The sequence below is a fragment of the Protobothrops mucrosquamatus genome, unplaced genomic scaffold (assembly GCF_001527695.2).
Source record: "Protobothrops mucrosquamatus isolate PMUCROS unplaced genomic scaffold, P.Mucros_1.0 scaffold3663, whole genome shotgun sequence".
Lineage (NCBI taxonomy): Eukaryota > Metazoa > Chordata > Lepidosauria > Squamata > Viperidae > Protobothrops > Protobothrops mucrosquamatus.
The window spans coordinates 2,830-22,189 of NW_015389622.1; the positions used below are offsets into that span (position 1 = coordinate 2,830).

General features: G+C 35.3%; 1 protein-coding gene and 1 non-coding gene across 2 annotated transcripts in view; both read right to left on the minus strand.

Moving 5' to 3' along the window:
* Positions 1-1,172: 1,172 nt before the first annotated feature.
* The window catches only part of WDR43 (WD repeat domain 43), a 37,490-nt gene continuing 19,302 nt past the window's right edge, over positions 1,173-19,360 (minus strand). The window contains exons 8-18 of the mRNA XM_015827380.1: positions 16,152-16,323; positions 15,737-15,823; positions 13,603-13,725; positions 12,572-12,712; positions 12,124-12,210; positions 9,405-9,436; positions 8,660-8,723; positions 6,451-6,564; positions 4,823-4,892; positions 1,805-1,857; positions 1,173-1,717 (exon numbers count right to left, since the gene is read on the minus strand). Coding sequence (XP_015682866.1) covers positions 1,571-1,717; positions 1,805-1,857; positions 4,823-4,892; positions 6,451-6,564; positions 8,660-8,723; positions 9,405-9,436; positions 12,124-12,210; positions 12,572-12,712; positions 13,603-13,725; positions 15,737-15,823; positions 16,152-16,323 — 1,090 coding nt within the window. The 3' untranslated portion in view covers positions 1,173-1,570. The remainder of the gene's footprint in view (positions 1,718-1,804; positions 1,858-4,822; positions 4,893-6,450; positions 6,565-8,659; positions 8,724-9,404; positions 9,437-12,123; positions 12,211-12,571; positions 12,713-13,602; positions 13,726-15,736; positions 15,824-16,151; positions 16,324-19,360) is intronic.
* LOC114923444 lies at positions 15,296-15,373 on the minus strand. Its single transcript, XR_003810624.1, has one exon. It is a non-coding gene; the product is annotated as a small nucleolar RNA SNORD53/SNORD92 (small nucleolar RNA).

Consider the following 19,360-nt stretch of genomic DNA (forward strand, 5'->3'; position numbering starts at 1 on the left):
CCTATCAACAGCAATAGCAATAGAACTGCTGTTGCTATGTTGGTAGAATCAAGCCTTACAACTGTGTTACTTAGCAAAGGGGTTCCTGGTTCCAATTACCGTTGGCAAGTGATGACCATTTTTACAATGTAACAAGGCAGCTCTAAAAAACTATAGAGCAGTGATGGCAAACCTTTTAGACACCAAGTGCCCAAAAACTGTGCCGCTCCCGCCGGGCCGCCTCCACAGCCCGCTGCAGATCGCCCAGGCGGTCCTGCACTGCCATGGAGGTCACACCCTCCGCCCGCCCTCCACAGCATCATCATCTGCATGCAACAGGGCGCAAGGGCGAAGTCTTGTCCCTGCTGCCATGTCCTTGGTTGTGCTGCTCCGCCTGGGCCACGCCCGGGGGCGACTCTCCTCCAGGGGGGCTGCTGGTGAGGGGGCCACAGGGGAGGCGGGGCTGGGGCAACGGTGTACGTGCCCACATAGAGGGCTCTGAGTGCCGCCTCTGGCACGCATGCCATAGGTTCGCCACCACTGCTATAGAGCTTATTCCAAACTCGCTCCATGGTAGCAAAAAAGGGCCTGCTGCATCTTCAGTACAAAATTCCAGTTACATGCATTTCATTATACTCCATACATCACAGACTAATACTTGATAAAGACAATGTATATTTATTCACTTTACAAAGGAGAGCAACATTAGGTTGCAACAGCTCCAATTATAGACAAATTAAACTGTACATTATACTGGTGAATGGCTCAAAAACGTTACCCAATTGTTTATATCACTTCAGTTTAATTGAGCTAACAGCAACCCCATTCTTCCCAAGATTAAAAATCCATAATAAATGTATAAGTTTTTGTGTAACGTTATTCACAAGTCTCTGCCCTCCCCATTTTCATTATTTTTCTTCCGCCAAAGAACTCTCTGGGTCAGCAGTAAACTTATATACAAGCGCAAAAAACCAAAAAGTTAGGATTAAGCACGAGTCTTTTTTTAAGTACATGAAAAATGACTGATTTACACACACATATAAAAAAGTCAGTTTAGTCTTAAAACCTGGTTTGCAATGTATCATTGCTAAGGTATGAAATAATTCTCTTATGAGAAAATGGATATTGTGGAGGAAAGAGGAAGAACTACCAAGAAATTCAAAGTAATGTTTTTGAGTCTTACAAAAATATTTATTTTCTTCCAAAAAATTTAACTAAAGCAGTTTAAGATAGAGTGGTCTTCAATCCATCAAAATTTAAAGCAAAGCTGCAACAGGATCATCACCCAATGGGGATTGATAAGCTATTAGACTTGAACTGTAAAATGAATATCCAAATAAAAGAAATAATTTGCTTGCTATGTGGAAGAAATTTGTTTCACTGTGATCCCTAGAAATATAGAACTGAAGAACAAGAAGGATGGCATCATTATGCACTCCAGGTTTGGAAACAGAGTTTTCCAATATGCCATCAGATATATTAGGTATCAAGTGTGCACTCCTTGTGATCCAAGTGGCTTCCAGCATGGCAATCCAGAAGTGACACATTTTGGTAGCCGGCTCCAACAAGCTTTCTTTCTTTAAACAGTATGCTATTCTTCTTCACTTTCATTTTCTGGATCCAAATCTGACTCTCCATTGATTTCTTTTTCTATTGCCATCTCTTGCTCATTGTCCGACTGTTCATCTCTCTCATTGTTCTCCTCATCTTCCTTCTCTTCATCTTCATCCCAATTTTCCTGAAGGAGAGCACAACAAAACATTCATTCACCATAATCATGTGTAACTTCTTAAGTACGGAAAGAAAGTCACCGAACTTTACTTACATCTGAATCTCTCTCTGCGACCATCTCGTCGTCTGAACCATCGTCCGATGATTCTGTCAATAAAAAACGTGAATGTTCAATATTTGTAACTAAAGAAAATAAACATTGTCTACTGAAACCAAAAATGTGTTTGAGAAGTTTTTTAGGAGTGCATCTCATAAGTATACCTACAGGTAGACCTTGCTTAATAATTGCCCTATTTAGCAACTGTCTGCAATTATGACGGCACTGAAAAAGTAACTTCACCATCAATCCTCACTATGACGACTTTGCAATGTCCCTACAATCACAGGATTGACATTTGGGCACTTTCCATCCAATGGATATTTAAAACTATTGCAGCATCTCGCAGTCACAATTGCCCTTTGCAATCAGCTTCACAACCGGCTTCTGACAAGCTGAGTCAATGGCAAAGCTGGCATTAAAATTACATGTTGTTATCATGTGATGTCTGATTAGTGACCACGTTGCTTAGTAATAGAGTTGCCAGTCCCAACTATAGTTGTAAGGAGTACCCATATCTTGTTTTTATGGAGTAACTCATAAGAAGTCATATCCTTATGAACTCAAGGATCCTGAAAAGACTGATTGTCCCATGCTTTTTTGAATCTTTGCAATATTAACATGGGATAGAGTAGAAATATATTCCAACAAACCCATTTTGTTTTCTGAGATAAATGTATAACACTATTCCTTTCAACATATGAAATAATTTTCTTTAAAAATATTTTTAAAATTTATATACCGTATATTTAGAAATTGCCCATCTCCGTCATAGAGTAGCTCTTGGGCGGTGCAAATATCCACTGAAGTAGGGCATGTATGTTACAGTGTCAATTTGGGCATGGTGATAGCACAGAGGAAACACAGTAGAAATGTCCCTATATACTCTACTATTGCAGAGTAGCAACTGACCCAAAAGAAGCCAGTCATAAAGCTGCCACAGTTTTAACTGAATATTTAAGCATTATAAAATTGCTCTTTATTTAGTAAATGAGGTAAGGAACCTGTGTTTCTCTTGCTTTCGGCTTACAACCCTCATCTTTTATATAGGCAATCCTGTATTTAGAATATCCTACTTATGGATGGACTGCCTATTACCAAAAGTGGCAGACATCCTTGTCCTTCCTTGAGTTGATAAACCGTTGAAACCATGCCATGTTTTTTATGGACCCCTGAAGCCATGCCTTTCTTTTTTTAAAAAAATGTTTTATTAATTTTTAACACACACCTTAATATTTGGTAAACATCGTGTTGTCTGGGTTAGTGTTTAAAAAACAATCAATAACAATTAATTTCTATAATTCTATAGACCATATAGTAGCTTTACTTGATTTCCTTTTCTTCCAATAATATTCTCTTTTACCAACCTTAAATTAATACAGTTCTTATTTAAATAAATGACAATTGAACATAAACATTTTTCTTATGTTTCTGCAAATAACCACATCAATATAAAGCTTCTTTTCATTGATCATCTTAATTGCCTCATCATAAATCCTGTTTACATTCTTATTTACATTTATTTGTTTTCCCCACAATATTCAAACATTCTTACTGGTTAAGATTTTCTCAAAATTAGTTACACTTAAGTATTTAAGTTGTTTTTTTTTCTCATATAAGCCATCACCATTTTTACATTTCTCATATCTTAAAGAAAAATGAGGAAAAAAAGACAGAGAAAACATTTCTTTTATGTAAACCAGGGGTAGTCAACCTTGGCTCTTTTATGACTCGTGGACTTCAAGTCCCAGAATTCCTGAGCCAGCACAGCTGGCTCAGGAATTCTGGGAGTTGAAGTCCACGAGTCATAAAAGAGCCAAGGTTGACTACCCCTGATGTAAACCATCCCAACATTTTTATATTTCTCATGTCAAAAAAACCAAACACAAAAGAAAAAAAAAGAAAGAAGGCATACTATTACTTGAGGGGTTCATCCCTCTTAAGCTAATCTTCATTTATATTCAAAATCTTTCTATTTCTTTAACCATATTCAAACCCAAATGTTTAATTTTTAAACACTCCCTCTGGTACTTCCCATTATCTAATTTCTTAATTCTCACTTTAGCCTTTTTTTTTTTTTGGCCCAACATCTTCCCTGTTCAATATGCTTCGATGAATCAAAGAATCTTCCCATAATCTTATAAATGTTGTTGCAGGTACAAAAGGCAAAACGGGTAACTGAAGTTATGCCTTTCTAATACACGGCCTGCCTTCAGAGGTTCCAAGCAGTTCATGAAAACGTTGCATGGCCTCAGAGGTTCATCAGCTTAAGGAAGGAGAACTTCACCTGCCATTTTAGCAACAGGCAGCCCATTTGTTACGTGAGAGTTCCAACTTGCATACAAATTTGAATTAAAGACAGGAACAGAATTCAATTCTTAACCCAGGCAGGAGTTGCCTGCATAGGTACTGATCACAACTGGGGCTGGCACCAAGTACTGTGTTCCTTAGAAAAATCATGTGTTTCCACACCAGAATTATGACCTCACTTCTGCTACCATCATTAAGCACATCACTGTGGCTGTCAGGCGAGACATCACACAATTGTGACTTTCAATTTTACTTCCACGTGTTCTCCCTTAATTCTGCTTGTTGGAATCTCGTTGTGAAGCTTGCAAATGGCGGTCACATGACGGTGGCATACTACAATGATTATAAAAGCTCACCAGTTGTGCCCAAATGGTGATCACGTGACTATGGGACATAGAAATAACTGTAAATGTGAGGGTTGATCGCAAAGCTGCTTTCCCCCCCCAACCACTGCTAACTTCAAACTCTCGCTAAACAAAGTGGTCAAAAGCAAGGACTACTTGTAATCACCTGCTGTACTAGGGGAAATTCAGAGTCAACAACATCTACAAGGTTAGCTACATCAGTGCTGTTGATGTTATCTGGTTTGGGTAATGAAATGTTTGTTAGAAAATAACCCTGAGCTACAAATATTCTCCTTTATTGATATACTATCTTATTTTCTAATTGATCCAAATTGATTAGTACCAAATTTCTTTTGCTTACCTTCTTCATATACCAGTTTTGCAGTCTGATCAATATCAGGCACATCCTGAACCTGTTCTAATGCAGCCACCTAAAAAAGAGTATTTGGTATCAACAAAGATTGTAGCTAGGACACACAGCTTGTGTTGAATTCAAATTACATTACATCAAACAGATACGATTAACTATGTATGATACACTATTGTTAATTTGTCAAATAATAAAAAGTTTTAATTCCAATAAAATAAAATGATTTTTTTAAAATTATATTTTCACACATTTAGTAATGCCTGATTCTGCCCCTTTTTAAATTCTAACATTGTAAAGGCAACATTTGTATTATATTTTGAGTAAAAATATTATTACGCACTATTGTATCAAACATACCTTTCCAAAAAACCCTCAAAATATCTATTAGTCTGTAGCAAGTAATGAAGGCATAGTACAAAGTAATGATGTCACTTGACCTAAACTTTTTAATGTCTGTGATTAGAACCCACATTATCTTCTATACAAAATGGAACCAAAATAGGCTCTAACTAAAACTTTTTATCTAGATGCAACTGAAAGTGATGGTGCAACCACTCTGTCCAGTGCTATTCTATGCTCAGGATGGTAACTAAGTACACATCGCAGGGGGGAAAATACCTAGAGAGAAAAAGATAACTGAAGCTCCAACCCAATTACTACACGTGATTGCTTTTTGCTGGCATTAACAGATGGTTTCTCTACTCAAAAAATCAAACTGTTTCTGCATTAATAGGACTCTGCAACATCAGTAACAAACTACAGGTTTTATATTTCACTACCAAGAGCTGAACTGAATCAACTTTGGTATCAAGAAGAGAAACAGCAGCTTCTACTAAATTACATAGAACCATGGCCATTGAAGATAAAAATGTTTTAATCTATTTATTTTCCAAGTAAATATAATTACAGGCTTGTTCTATTTATTAGATTTATGTTCTGCCTTTCTATCAATAAATATATAATTAGGTAGCCTTTATGAGAACATAAATACATATGTTCTTGTCCTTCAGCATCCACCTGAAAAGAAGGTAACTCTAAATTTATTATAATCCTATCCCTGAAGATTAGGGCAAATAAATTTTGTGCACCTCCATCACTGTATTCTCAGTAAATCTGTAAAACTCCTCTAATGAAACAAAATTATACCAATCTCTAGTAGGATAAAAGGCTTTTGATGCAATGGCCCCAATTAAAGATTGGAAGTTCCTGACTTAACATAAATGTTTTTTTCCCCAAAACTGGTTTACCTTTTATGAAAATTGTTGAATTATCAAGCTCACAGAAATTCTTCTGCAGCCTCAAATTGTCAATGGAAAGCTACCCTTAATGTTGGGAATCACCTTCCATATTTGAAAGTTATGCACTACTCTATAGAAAATTATCATACACAAAAGGTTTTCTAAGCAAGGCTGCTAGAAGCACAGATTGTGTGTAGTTTCATTTCCCCAAAATCACTCTGAGAGGAATCATCAGAGTTTTTTTGTGTCATAAATTTCGGCACACCAGCAAACCCTCCCACATTTGATAGAAGATCTCATTGTTGCTAGTAACATACTTTCTTCATTCTATGTTCATAACACCACTCTTTCTGTGGAGTAAGATTATCAACTTTAACTTACTTGGGTGATAATAAGATATAGTTTGCCATGCAAGCGAGACAGCTTTTGCAAAGTTTTTACTCTGCTTTCCATTAACTCGTATAATGTTCCAAGCTGGGAGGCCAGATCTGGCAGCTGTGATAGGGATAAAGAGAAAAAAGAGAAAAGTCAACAGAGAACTATGAAGATATATGCAAATGTAGTCCTAGGCCATTTCTATATTAAACATACTGAAGGTTTATTTATATAACCCTTACTTAAAGATTGCTTAAAGACTACTTAAAGATATTTTATTAAGTTTTTATAGTTACAAACCTTTAGTGCTTAATAAACGTGTTGTCTGGGTTCACATATTTGACATTAATAGTAATACAACTTCCATTTCTACTCCCTATTCCATTTTTCTAGCCATTTATAAAAATTATCCCATGTTTGAAAATATTCTGTATTTTCTTTCCCTTTCATTTTCAATGTAAGCCTGTCCATTTCCGCACAATCCAAAATTTTCCTAATTATGTCTTCTTCCGATGGTGTTTCTTCATTTTTCCAATACTGTGCAAATGTAATTCTTGCTGCTGTTAATACATGTAATGTTAAATATATACACTTTTTGTCATAGTTCTCTGTAATTATACCTAGAAGAAAATAGTTCTGGCTTTATCTACATGTTTTCTTAACATTTTCTGTAACCACATGTGTATTTTTGACCAAATTTTTTTTGCTTTAGGGCATGCCCACCAAAGGTGATAGTACAGTACATGCCTGGCTTTTGCCTACATTTCCAACGATTACTAGACACGTTTTTAAACATTTTTGCAGTATATTGTTTCTGTGCTGATCTTTTTCTCTCCACATGTGGATGTGGCTTTTGATATAAAATGTTTTTTTTTAAAAAAAAAAAAAAGTAAAAGAGCGTAACTGGGAGAAGAATATCAGAAGAAGGATTTCTGGTTTTGACCTTCTGGCTTTCCACCCACTTAACAGGTATGGCTTTTTAATGGGTCATGATGAGCTCAACGTCAACAGCTGGCTGGGCAAGAGACTTGCAGGGAAGAAATGGTCCTTCAAGATATCATTATTGCTCCCCAATATCCTCTGAATAAACTGTATAAACTTGGCAAAGCCATAAGCAATTTATTTAGAAGTTTTATTTTATGGGGTACAGCAGGGAGCAACACCTAGCCAACCTTGCTATGTTCCACAGCTATGAAAAATTAAGTCTAAATAATTCTTGGATGAAATACCACCAGGAGATCCCAAGTCTTTAAAATAGACTAGAAAAAAAAACTTAGAAGGAGGCAGTAGCAAATATATCCCAGGAAATCTAAATGATATTGGCTTCTATCCATGTATTTGGTAGTTTGGCCTCTACTAATACTTCATTACATACTTCTTCCATTAATGGGCTTAGTATATCTTGTAGGCTTTTATAAAATTCTGCGAGTAGCCCATCTGGGCCTAGTGTTTTGTTATTTTATTTATATTTATATTTATATATAACCCTTGCTTAAAAACTGCCATGTTTAGCGATCGCCTATCCTATTGCATAATTTTTAAATGTGTCCTCCGAGCAATTAAACTAAACCTTATCCCATATCCTACTTCAAATCTGTCAATTTTTTCATCTTAGAGGTAAAAATTACACTGTCATATTATGCACTTAACATGAAGTTCACTTAGTGTTAGTGAGCTTTGGAACAAGAGTGAAATATGTTATACAATGACAACTGTGAAAGGAATTCAAGAAAACAAAAGAATTCAAGAAGCATAAATTCAACATAAGAAGGGGGGAGAAAATGGTATATAATGACTGCAGAAGTAAAAGGCAATTCATGAAATCTAATTTCCTCCCTCTGTTTTTGGTCCTTCTAGCAGATTTGAATCAATTCTCCTTTACTTTAGCAAGCTTGTGCAGTACCATCACATTAATAAGAATGATTGGATGGTATGAAAATTATTAGGAGTCCTTGGTGCTCTCTGAGCTTCGTGTTTTTCTTGCAGACATTTCATTACACAAACTAAGATACATCATCATTGCTAGGATTGATGTCACCTAGTTTGAGTAATGAAACATCTGCAAAAAACAACCAGGCTCAGAGAGCACCAAGGACCTTTCATTTCAACCTTGAGCTACAAATATTCTCCTTTATTAGTCTGGAAATACCTTCCCTTCATGCATCCACTAGATGAAGCCAAAATGGTAAAAAGCCCTGTGTATCAGAGTACTTACCGTTGAAAGGTAGGAGGCATGCATAGTTAGAACAGGTTTTAACCATCGAACCATTTGTGAAGCACTAGAAAATAACAGCAAAGACCTTCATTTATTAAAGACAGTCAGAAATTTTTTTAAAAAATATTTCGTATGTCAAGATGATAAATTTAAACAACATCTATAAAGATACAAATATGCATACATTCTCACACATTAATGATTAATATTATTATAGATAAAGGATCCAGGGCATAACTTTCATCAGCTATACAGTTCATAGGTAGCAAAAAATAGAGTATTAGTCGCGCTTATTTTTCTAGAACAGATGAATGTCAACATAGGACTATATGAACTTTTATCTTTTTTTTTAATCTTTTAGAATCTCAGGTATAAAGCTAATGTTGTAGTTCTAATCTGCAATTATATAATCCAATACAGATTTACATCTTAAGAAGTCCACTTTTTAAAGTAAATGCAACTCTTAAAGCAGCATGCTTTTTTCATGCTCCTACAAAAGTCTATACATTAATCTGGTTTAATGAACAGCAAGTGTTGCACTTCCACAAAATCTAAGGATTTTTTCCCGAGTCATCTCTGAACCATGTACTAGTCAAAATTAAACAATCTACAAAGAGCACCCCATTCCACGTGGTTTACAAATGAATAACCCAGCTCAATATTTTAAAAAGCGCCTGCTACAACCAACCCCCCCATACACCCTATTTATTATTATCAGACAGAATTTTAGGTAATCTATGCTTACCTATATGGATGCCCTTGTAGCCTTCTTGTGAGCTAAAACAGAAGTAGAGAATGTAAAGACTGAGATGCATTCAGATTTTTATATAAATTATATTCTTCAACAAAATGCAGATATATGAATTCTCAAACAGTCTAAACTATTACAAAATATTTGACTAAACTTCACTATGAATGCTGTTGCGTTATGCAGCATTAGAATAGCTGGCAATACATGTTACTGCTGTTATTTCTACAAAAGTGTATTTTATTAGACGACATACAGCCAAGAATGCATACAGCAAATCAGATCATATTTCTGTGACTGACATCACCGAATAAAGATTCAATACCAAGTTTGTTTACATTTCACATAAGACCTTTGGTTTAACATTAGGCTCATTCAACATGAGTGCTTATAATATAGTATACTTTTTAAGATAGTGGAATGATATTTGATAGCTATTTAAGTTTGAAATAAAAGATTGAATCCTGTGTCTATTTTCACGAAGGAGAGTACCAGCGAAAGAGGTCAAGGAGGCTACTTATGTCAAAATTGAACAGTCCTCTCTCAACAGAGGGGGAGGGATACGACATCATCTATCTCCAGTCTACAACATAGTACTTCCAGCAGTTCCCAGAAGGTTCCACACCCATTTACACTACTCAGGTGACCCTGAGGACAGATAAATCTCCAAGTGACCTCAACGACTCTCTAGAAGAATGCAAATGACCAGCTGTCTGCAAGGAATATAAATCCTTCCATTCACCACCATCCAGTCAGAGCTGAAGAAGCTTCTTGGATGAGAAGCAACACATCTTCAAAGAAAAATAAGGAAGTTCAGTTGCCTCTTGAAAAAGCACCTTTGGGACAACCATGACCTGGATGACTGAGAATCTCCATAGACATTTAGCGATGCACTTTGGGATGAACGCCTTTCAAATGGTGAGGGAGTATGAACAGATTTCCAGAACACATTGCAGACTACAGGAACCATTTGAGCTTCAGTTTGAGATGCATACAACACAGACTCAATCCCAATAGCCTGTGCCTGTCTTCAACAGTGAAGGGACACAGGGCAGAAAACATCCTGCAGCCAAGAAGGCTCCACACACATTTGCACTACCCAGGTGAGCCTGAGGACACAGGTAAACCTCCAAGTGGCCCCAACGACTCCCTAAAAAGAATGCAAATGACCATCTGCCTGCAAGCAATATAAATCCTTCCACTCCCCACCATCTAGTCAGAGCTGAAGAAGCTTCTTGGATGAGAAGCGAAACGTCTTCAAAAGAAACACAAGAAAGTCCAGTTGCCTCTTGAAAAAGCACCTTTGGGACAACCATGACCTGGATGACTGAGAATCTCCATAGACAAACCTAATGTATATATTAAGAATGTTCAAGTACGAATTCTTATTTGACTCCTGCACTCAGATCTGACAGCCAGGAAGAGTGAGACCAGGTGTTCTTCACTGATCTGAGTAATGTACGATGAACTCAATTTTAATTAACTTCCTATCAAAAGGGCCTTCTCATCTATATGTGCTGGGACAACCACTCAAGAACAGAACAAACTGCATTAACATGTGGCAGAAAGTATTGTACACATAGATTCTGCACATCTGGGCTGGATAATATCACATGAAGGGTCATAAAGAAGAATGTTTGTAATACCTTCAGTGCTACTTGTAGCTCTTTTTTATCCAGAAACTCAAAAAACCCAGAAATAAATTCAGTGTTAGAACTTCTAGTATTCATTTACAAAACTAAAAACTTTTAAATATTTCTATACACATACACACACACACATGCACACTAGCTCAAATGTTATTTGGCTAATTCAAGTCTGAGTTCCAGAAGAAGTGAGATGGAAATACATCATGCATGGTCGTTCATTCTGTGTGATTGATCTAAGTCAGGGGTAGGCAATCTTGGCTCTTTTATGACTCGTGGACTTCAACTCCCAAAATTCCTGAGCCTCTGGGGGTTGAAGTCCACGAGTCATAAAAGAGCCAAGGTTGCCTACCCTTGTATACAGTTCTCATTCACTTTTACAACTTCCATAGGACTTGGCCTGACTCAGTTAAGCACATTTCTTGATGACTTTTCTATATGAATGCCATTGACTTATGAAGTTCATGTGGTAACCATCTTTTGTTGCGTCTTCACAAAGGTCTGCACTCTGCAATTTTTTCCCATTTGCAGCATAAGCTGAAATCTACCCGAGCCAACTTTTCTGCCTCTATGGCCAGTGTTAAGGGTTTTTCTTATATTCTTTCAAATATACCCATGCAGATTTTTACACAAATACATGGCTAAAGGTACACAATATATACAGGAACCAAATGGCCAAAAAATAATATATATGTAGCAAATACATAACAGAGTGGATAACAATTTAGTGATAATAATAATTCTACTGTAAGAAGTATATAAACTAAATAAATTCTATACAATGGAGGGTTTTCACCCCCACAATTTTTAATTCACGTAAGTACATCAGACTAGAGAAATGTTTACCTTGTGATAAACAAACAAGTAAACATCCATAAAAGTTGATTTTCAAGGCTGACTTAAACAAGACAGAGCAGGCCAAAAATTTGGAGAATCAAAGATGATCTCTTTTCTCTGGATTACAAATATATCAGTTCTATTTATTATGTAATTAGAACAATAAACTTAAAATTTTACTAAAGGTACATTAGAAAAGCTAGAATTACAGTAGTCAATATTAAATCTTTTACCTCATGCAGTAGTGGAATAACAGAATATACAGGAATTCTGGCTACTGTTTTCTTTATTACTGCTTCCTTCTTGGTTTGAAGCACTTTCTGTTTAAAAAAGAAAGGGGTCGATGATGGAACCATGTTATCAGTAGATGCCAAAACTACCAAGGCTTTTAATCCTAACATAGATATAAAATTTAGTTTCATGGTTTTTCTTCAAAAAGTGGCAATATAGTTGAGCTTGAAAACTTAAAGTCTAATTTAGGTCATTTAGATAAGTAAGAAGCAAAGACCTTCAAAATTCTTTTATCAAAAGATTTCTATGTCGCTATTCTGAAGTATTTGCTACATTGCCATAAAGACACAAAATACTGCAACACTCTAAATATAATGAAGTTTCAAGTTTTGATAATTTTGCGATGTTATAGAGATCCTCCCCAGTCATCGTATTACTTTTAACACTTACATTTAAAATCACAGGATCACTGCTTTCCAAACCCTGAACCAAAAGCACTGCAAAATTATCAGTCTGTGGAAGGCTTCCCGATGGCTGTTTTACTTTCATCACATCAATATCCATAGCACTAAGGCGATCTTCAATACTCTCCTAGAAATTAAAAAAAAAATTACACAAGTTAGCATTTTTGTGCCACCTGAGGTGAGCATCTCTCCTTTACAACACTATAACTGCATGTAACAAAATTAATAACTTATTGTGCTTCAAGGTGTAAGGGCATGATAAAATCCGGAGTCAGAGATAATTTGAGCTTAAACATTCTGAATTTAGAAAACCAATCCTCAAAAACAAGAGCAACAGTAGATGTACAACAATTTTATCCAATCTTCACTCTAGCTATAGATAGTGGGACTTGTAATCCAATACATACAAAGGGTTTGGTCAAGCTTTGCTGCCACAAATCACATTTCCATCACAGAGCACATTTCCATCACTAACAGAAAAATCAATTTTGACTCTTCAGTTATTGATCTACATAACATCTTTCTTATATATGTTGTATTTTGTATTTTGTATTCTAAACAATGACTGGATCTAGAGCCAGACTTACTCTACTGTTCTCTTTCCACTAACAGAAGACAAAAAAAAGGAGTAATGTCCTTCTTCCTACTGGAGAAAGGGATGGCATTGACTTAACAGGCACAGAAGTTTCTCTCAATATTTTGGGCCACCTATTTTGTTCATCTGAAATTATATCCTTGGACTTTGCCTCTGCCTACATAAAAAAAACACAATGTTTAGAATGCACCTAATATTCTCCAGTGGTGGGAATACTTTTTTTCAGGAAAATCAATATGTTGTAAAGTCTGTATTTCCTCTCTGAGGAAACTAAAAATTCTCAGAACACAGCCTGAAAATTAATTATACTTAAAAAAAATCAGTAAGTGCTAATTCACAGTATGCAACGTAACAAAGCAGAGGACTGAATATTCAACAATTGGCTTAGGTTACATGCAAAATAGTGTATGGAGAACAATTACCTCTTTGCCATCTGTCTTCCTTTTATTTTTATCCCTGCATACTGAAGATTTCACAGCTGAACTATGACCAGGAATCCCAGGCACTAATGTTTTGACCTCTGAGTTGATTACAGGAGTTTTCACCTGATTTTAAAGGGAAGAAAGATATTTATATGTATCCAAGTAGCACTATGTTCTGTATTTAATATTTTTAATCAAACTCAACATCTGAATAAATAATTTAATTAAAACTCAAACCTTTTCTTTTTTAAAAAATTGCACTGAACAGGTAGTTCATATATATGACAATTTACAATCCTAGAGAAATTTCCAAAACAAAATTCCCTTAGTAAAGTGCATATTTCTTCATAATCATACATTTGAGAGAAGCCCAATTACGGCATCCATAAATACAAAACTGCTATCATTTCTTTGTCAATTGACACCCTTACACACACACAAACACACACATTCGAACTCAGGCTGTGGTAGTAATTGACGATGCAATTGTACACTATACCTTCCAAAATATATGATCAATATTTTATAGTTCAAATAAGGGTTTTATTCCAGTAAGGAGATAAAAGCTAAATAAACTCTGATGGAATTCTTCAGATGTATATTGATTAAAAGGGTGAAAATATAATGAAAATATGCCTCATTTTTCCAAATATTTTTATGCCCTTTGTAGCAAAATTCACAGGGCCTTCCATTATTCTCTTGTACAGGCAGTCTTCGACTTATGATCACAATTGAGCCCAAAATTTCTGTTGTTAAGTGAATTTTGCTGCATTTTACGACCTTTCTTGCTATAGTTAAGTGAACCACTGCAATTATTAATTTAGTAACACAGTTTTTAAATAAACCGAGCTTCCCCATTGACCTTGTTTGTCACAATTTCGCAAAAGGCAATCACATAACCCCAGGACCCTGCAATCATCATAAACATGAGTCAGTTACCAAGCATCTGAATTTTGATCATGTGACTATGGTCATAAGTGTGAAAATGGTCATAAGTCACTTTTTTCAGTGATGTTGTAACTTCAAACGATCCCTAAATGAACTGTTGTAAGACAAGGACTACCTGTATTTAATCTGCACTGAAACATTATGAAACAATAAACTCCCTGGAATTTTTATGCCTTTTCTTTTATTCTCAAAGAAGCACAACACATTTATATCCATCACTTATGGAATTCAATTAGGAGCCTACAGTAGCTATTTTACACTACACATAGAACTGCTGATTCCCACTGCTGGACGCAATTTACATACTATGTATATTACAGAAAATATGAATCAAAATTAACATAGTTTTTGTAAAAAATAAATGTCCCTAAAATTTCATCTTTGCTATCTAGTTGCTGAGGACCTGCATCCTATTTTCTTTAGAAATGACCAGTGTTGTGTATATTATTAAAGATGCTACAAATTATTTGCAGAATAAATAAGTATATTAAAATCGTGATAGACAGAACCAACAAAACTGACTTTGGACTTCACCCTTAAATAACAAAAAAGTCAGTCGTTGACAAATCAGTCCAAAGAATGAATGCAAATTTTCAATTCAAGAGATACTCCTTCCACAAAATAATCCATTGAAGTTTTGCTATACAGTCAGAAAATTGTGAAAAAAGAGAATTATGTTCTATAATAGCAAACCAAAATACTTTAGACAGCAATTCCTTTCTACCCATTATTCTATCCAATCAATGTGCTCAGCCAGCCAAGAGAAGGCATCATCAGAGAAATTCAGTGATGAGTGAAACCAGTAAGAAGGTCATCATAGCACATCCAAGGATCTGTAAGCATTCTCTGTTCCATGGATTAGCATATCATAAGCCATGTAACTAACTTGTAGCACTGATTTATTCATCCACATAAGCACGCAGGTAAACAAAATATGAGTAAAGCAAGCATGTATGCATTCTTAGTGCAATACAGATGTTTAACTGGATTAACTCAAGGAAGAACAGAATTTGCTGGATATCACTGAAGTAAAAGAGGCAAACTGGTTTAAGTTTTACTCATTTACAAAACATCTGTATTTTCAAAAATCTGGGATACTGTTATATTTTAATCCTGCTAAGCTCCATCTCATTTCATAATAACTGATATATCTAGTTAGGGAACAAATATGGATTTCAAATCTCACCTTTGTTACAGCCATTTCTGTTTTCAGGGTCAGAGTCTTCTGAATGTCCCTTACAAAGCAGATGTGTCTTTCTGTAGTATTCAAAGTCTAAAAGAGGGTGACAAAAAAACACAACTTTAATAGTTTTGTGGGTGTTCTTTTTTCCAAAGCACATTTAGTGGTTTAAACAGTTAATCTCCTCCCTAATAGTCCTAGTAAAATATAATTATTAAACATTTAACTATAGATAGTGTGCAGAGTTAAGTTTTTTTTATTGTGAAATCAGTATTTCTTGAAGAAAACACATAAAATATAGAATTTTATTTAGAAAGCACGTTACTTAGAGAAAATGAATTTTATCTAGAACTTCAAACTAAAAAAAATACGTTATTAAAATACTAGCTTGGAATTTAAGAAATTTAAGAATTTAACATACCACTTTCTCAATAACAGGATGTAAGGAATTCCCATACACAAGTAGCAATGATTCTTTATCTGAACAAAATGCAGCTGCTAGGATAGGGACTGGCTTTGGTGTGGAATCATTTCCTTCTCCGGGAGTTGCTATCTGGATTGTACATTTGGATGCCAAGGGCTTTTTGCAATAGCTACAGAAAAACAATTTGTTGAACATATAAACAATGCAACATTTATACTGTGTACCTTAATGGTTTCACTTACTATTATTATATATTTAATAACCACAGTTATTAGCTTGGGTACAAGCTTACATAAATTCAGTTAAGTAGGTACAATCTAATATTGTATGATGCAACAAGTTATATAAAGCATTTGTATGGGAACTTGGTTAAGATACACATACACACATATACATTTATACAAACACACACACACCTTGCTAAAAATTAGGCTAAGATCACATTGTAGCTAAGAAAATTCTTCAGATTTCATATCACTAACAACACTCTGAAAATCATAACTGGACCTGGAAACTAGAAGAACTCTATACAGGAATGTTAGAGGAACACTATGCTTACTCTTTTCTAATGTGTTAATAAAGTCTTTGGGCCAAAATGATAAATCTGTCAATTTACTAAATTCAAATAATCCAATTTTACAAGGTTTCATCCAGTTTCAGAGGAACTGTAATCTATTGAGAAAAAAGATGCCTTTTTTCTGTGCTGTTTTACTCCCCTCCACCCAAAAAAAATAACCTGCTACAGCGAGTCGCGATGCGTCGGACACAACTTTGCAATTAACAACAACAACAACAAGAAGTCCAGAATTTCTGATACAGGTATGGGAAGGACACTTATTGAATGCAGTAGGAAAAGAAAGAAAAAAAGATCCTTATATGAATGGAATTCCACACTTGATTTATAAAGAATGGAGCCAATAGGTCATTGCTTTAGCTTGGAAAATATTTAGATATACCAGTGAATGGTTATTATTATTGGGTAAATTTTATTACTATTGGAACTTGTCTCAGTAATTCTACAGGCTTGTTTCTTTTTAAAAACAGATTAAACATATGGTTCTTTTTAAAATCCTAACTTACCCATTCAAAACTTGCTCAAATAAATGCAGCTGTCCATCCCTGCATACCACTGCTATCTTCACTGGCTGGAAAAAACAAATCACCATCAAGTTAAAATAGGCCATAATCCGGTTTATCCAACTTTAAGTAACCATTTATCTTAAACAGAATGAGATTTAAAATAAATCAGCTTAAATATATGATTACTGATTTCAATCAAAATTTCCCCTTTTAAAATACATAAACATGGAAACCTTTGTCAAACCCTGAAACAGCTGAATATTTTCATTTTCAGTAACAACTTCATGCAATCTAAGAGCCTAAACTAACACTAGATTCTTCAATGCAATACTTGTAGCTATCAACACAGATACCTCTCTTGGGTCCAAGAGATTCTCCACCTCACAACATTAACATTGCAAAGCAAAGCAGCCAACCTTCAGCATTATCTAGTTCAGGGGTGGGGAACCCTGGCTCTTTTACGACTTGTAGACTTCAACTCCCAGAATTCCTGCGCTAGCGGCTCAGGAATTCTGGGAGTTGAATTCCACAAGTCTTAAAAGAGCCAAGGTTCCCCACCCCTGAACTAGTTCCATGAATACCACTGGCACACATCCTCCCTGGCATTTTTCAAAATTTCTGACTGGAGCTCTGTTTGGGACTACAGAAAGAAGCTGGCACTGTTGCATCTTTCAGGATGAGGTGGAAGATGCCTCCTTCTACTTGATGGTGCTATGGAAGTGGCCATGCCCACTGGAATGTTTGAGCCCAGCAGTTTAAAAGAAGTGGTTTCTACATATTGTTTTACTTAAGACACTGCATCTTAAATCTGACTAAACTACAACATATACCTGATAATATATGCAATTAAAACATGCACCAATTTAAATAGTAAAATTTGGTTGGTATAGCAGCCTCCAGGGTACTTGCAATTTTAGCTTCTTTTAGTTATACAGGCTTGAACAGAAGCAAATAATTTTATGAAGTATTAACAAAATGATAAGACAATCAATATTATATATCTCAGCTGTGGAATGAAAAATGTGAATATTCCATTTTGGAGAATCAATGGATTGTCATATTTTAAAAAATGTGAAATATACTTTACAATTTAAAAATGAACATCATTAATCATGACAGTTTTTGTGTTTACTGGCCCCACAAATAATGTTTAAAAAATGCAAAACTGATTTTTATGCTAGCAATGTAAGAAATTTGAAGATTTTTTAACTCATATAATTTGGACTTGTTTCTATAGTAATTTTGCATTTGTTTCCCATTTCTACAAATATTAATACAATTTTGGGGAAAAATAGCATACAGTACTTGAGGATATCGATGTGATGCGATATTCCTAAAATACGGAATTTGCTATGTACTCCTGATTTAATTATAGGTTCAAGTACTTTTCTTTATGAATCATTTCAATGGAAGTACCAGTTTAGATGGATATATGTAAAGCTAAGTAAAGAATTTTTATAGCTACAAATTCTTTGGGCAACTCTTGGTTAACTTCCTTTTCATTCTTCCTGGCATTATTCAAATTTTGGACAATGTTCATAAGAAAACAGAAATAAACCATTATTCCCTTTCAGACATAAACAGCCAGAATGTATAAACTAACTGTGATTGTGCAGCATTTATTTAAAAAAGGGACTATGGATTCTTTTCTTGGATGATTTACTTATCACACCAAGCCAGGAAGTCACAAACCATATTGCCATGACATTATGTGTGATCTAAATCACTGTATTTGAGAAAGATAAATTCATCCTTTTCATTTGCACCATTTTCAAAATTTTATTTTAAAAAATTAAATAAATTTGAAAAATAAAGTAAAAAATAAAAACAAACATATAAAAACAAAAAAGAAAGAAAAAGATAAGGTATAGATATTATTTGTACTGAACTTTAAATTGAATATACTGATTAACATATCCACTCCAGGCCACTCCGGGCCACCCCAACGATGCCCTTGACGTGATGACCCGGTGTTTGGAGGCCGTGAGGGTCTGGATGGGGAGGAACAGACTCAGGCTCAACCCGTCCAAGACCGAGTGGCTGTGGTTACCGGCGCCTCGGCATAGTCAGCTGATTCCATCGCTGACTATAGGGGGCGAAACTTTGGCCCCCTCGGAGAGGGTACG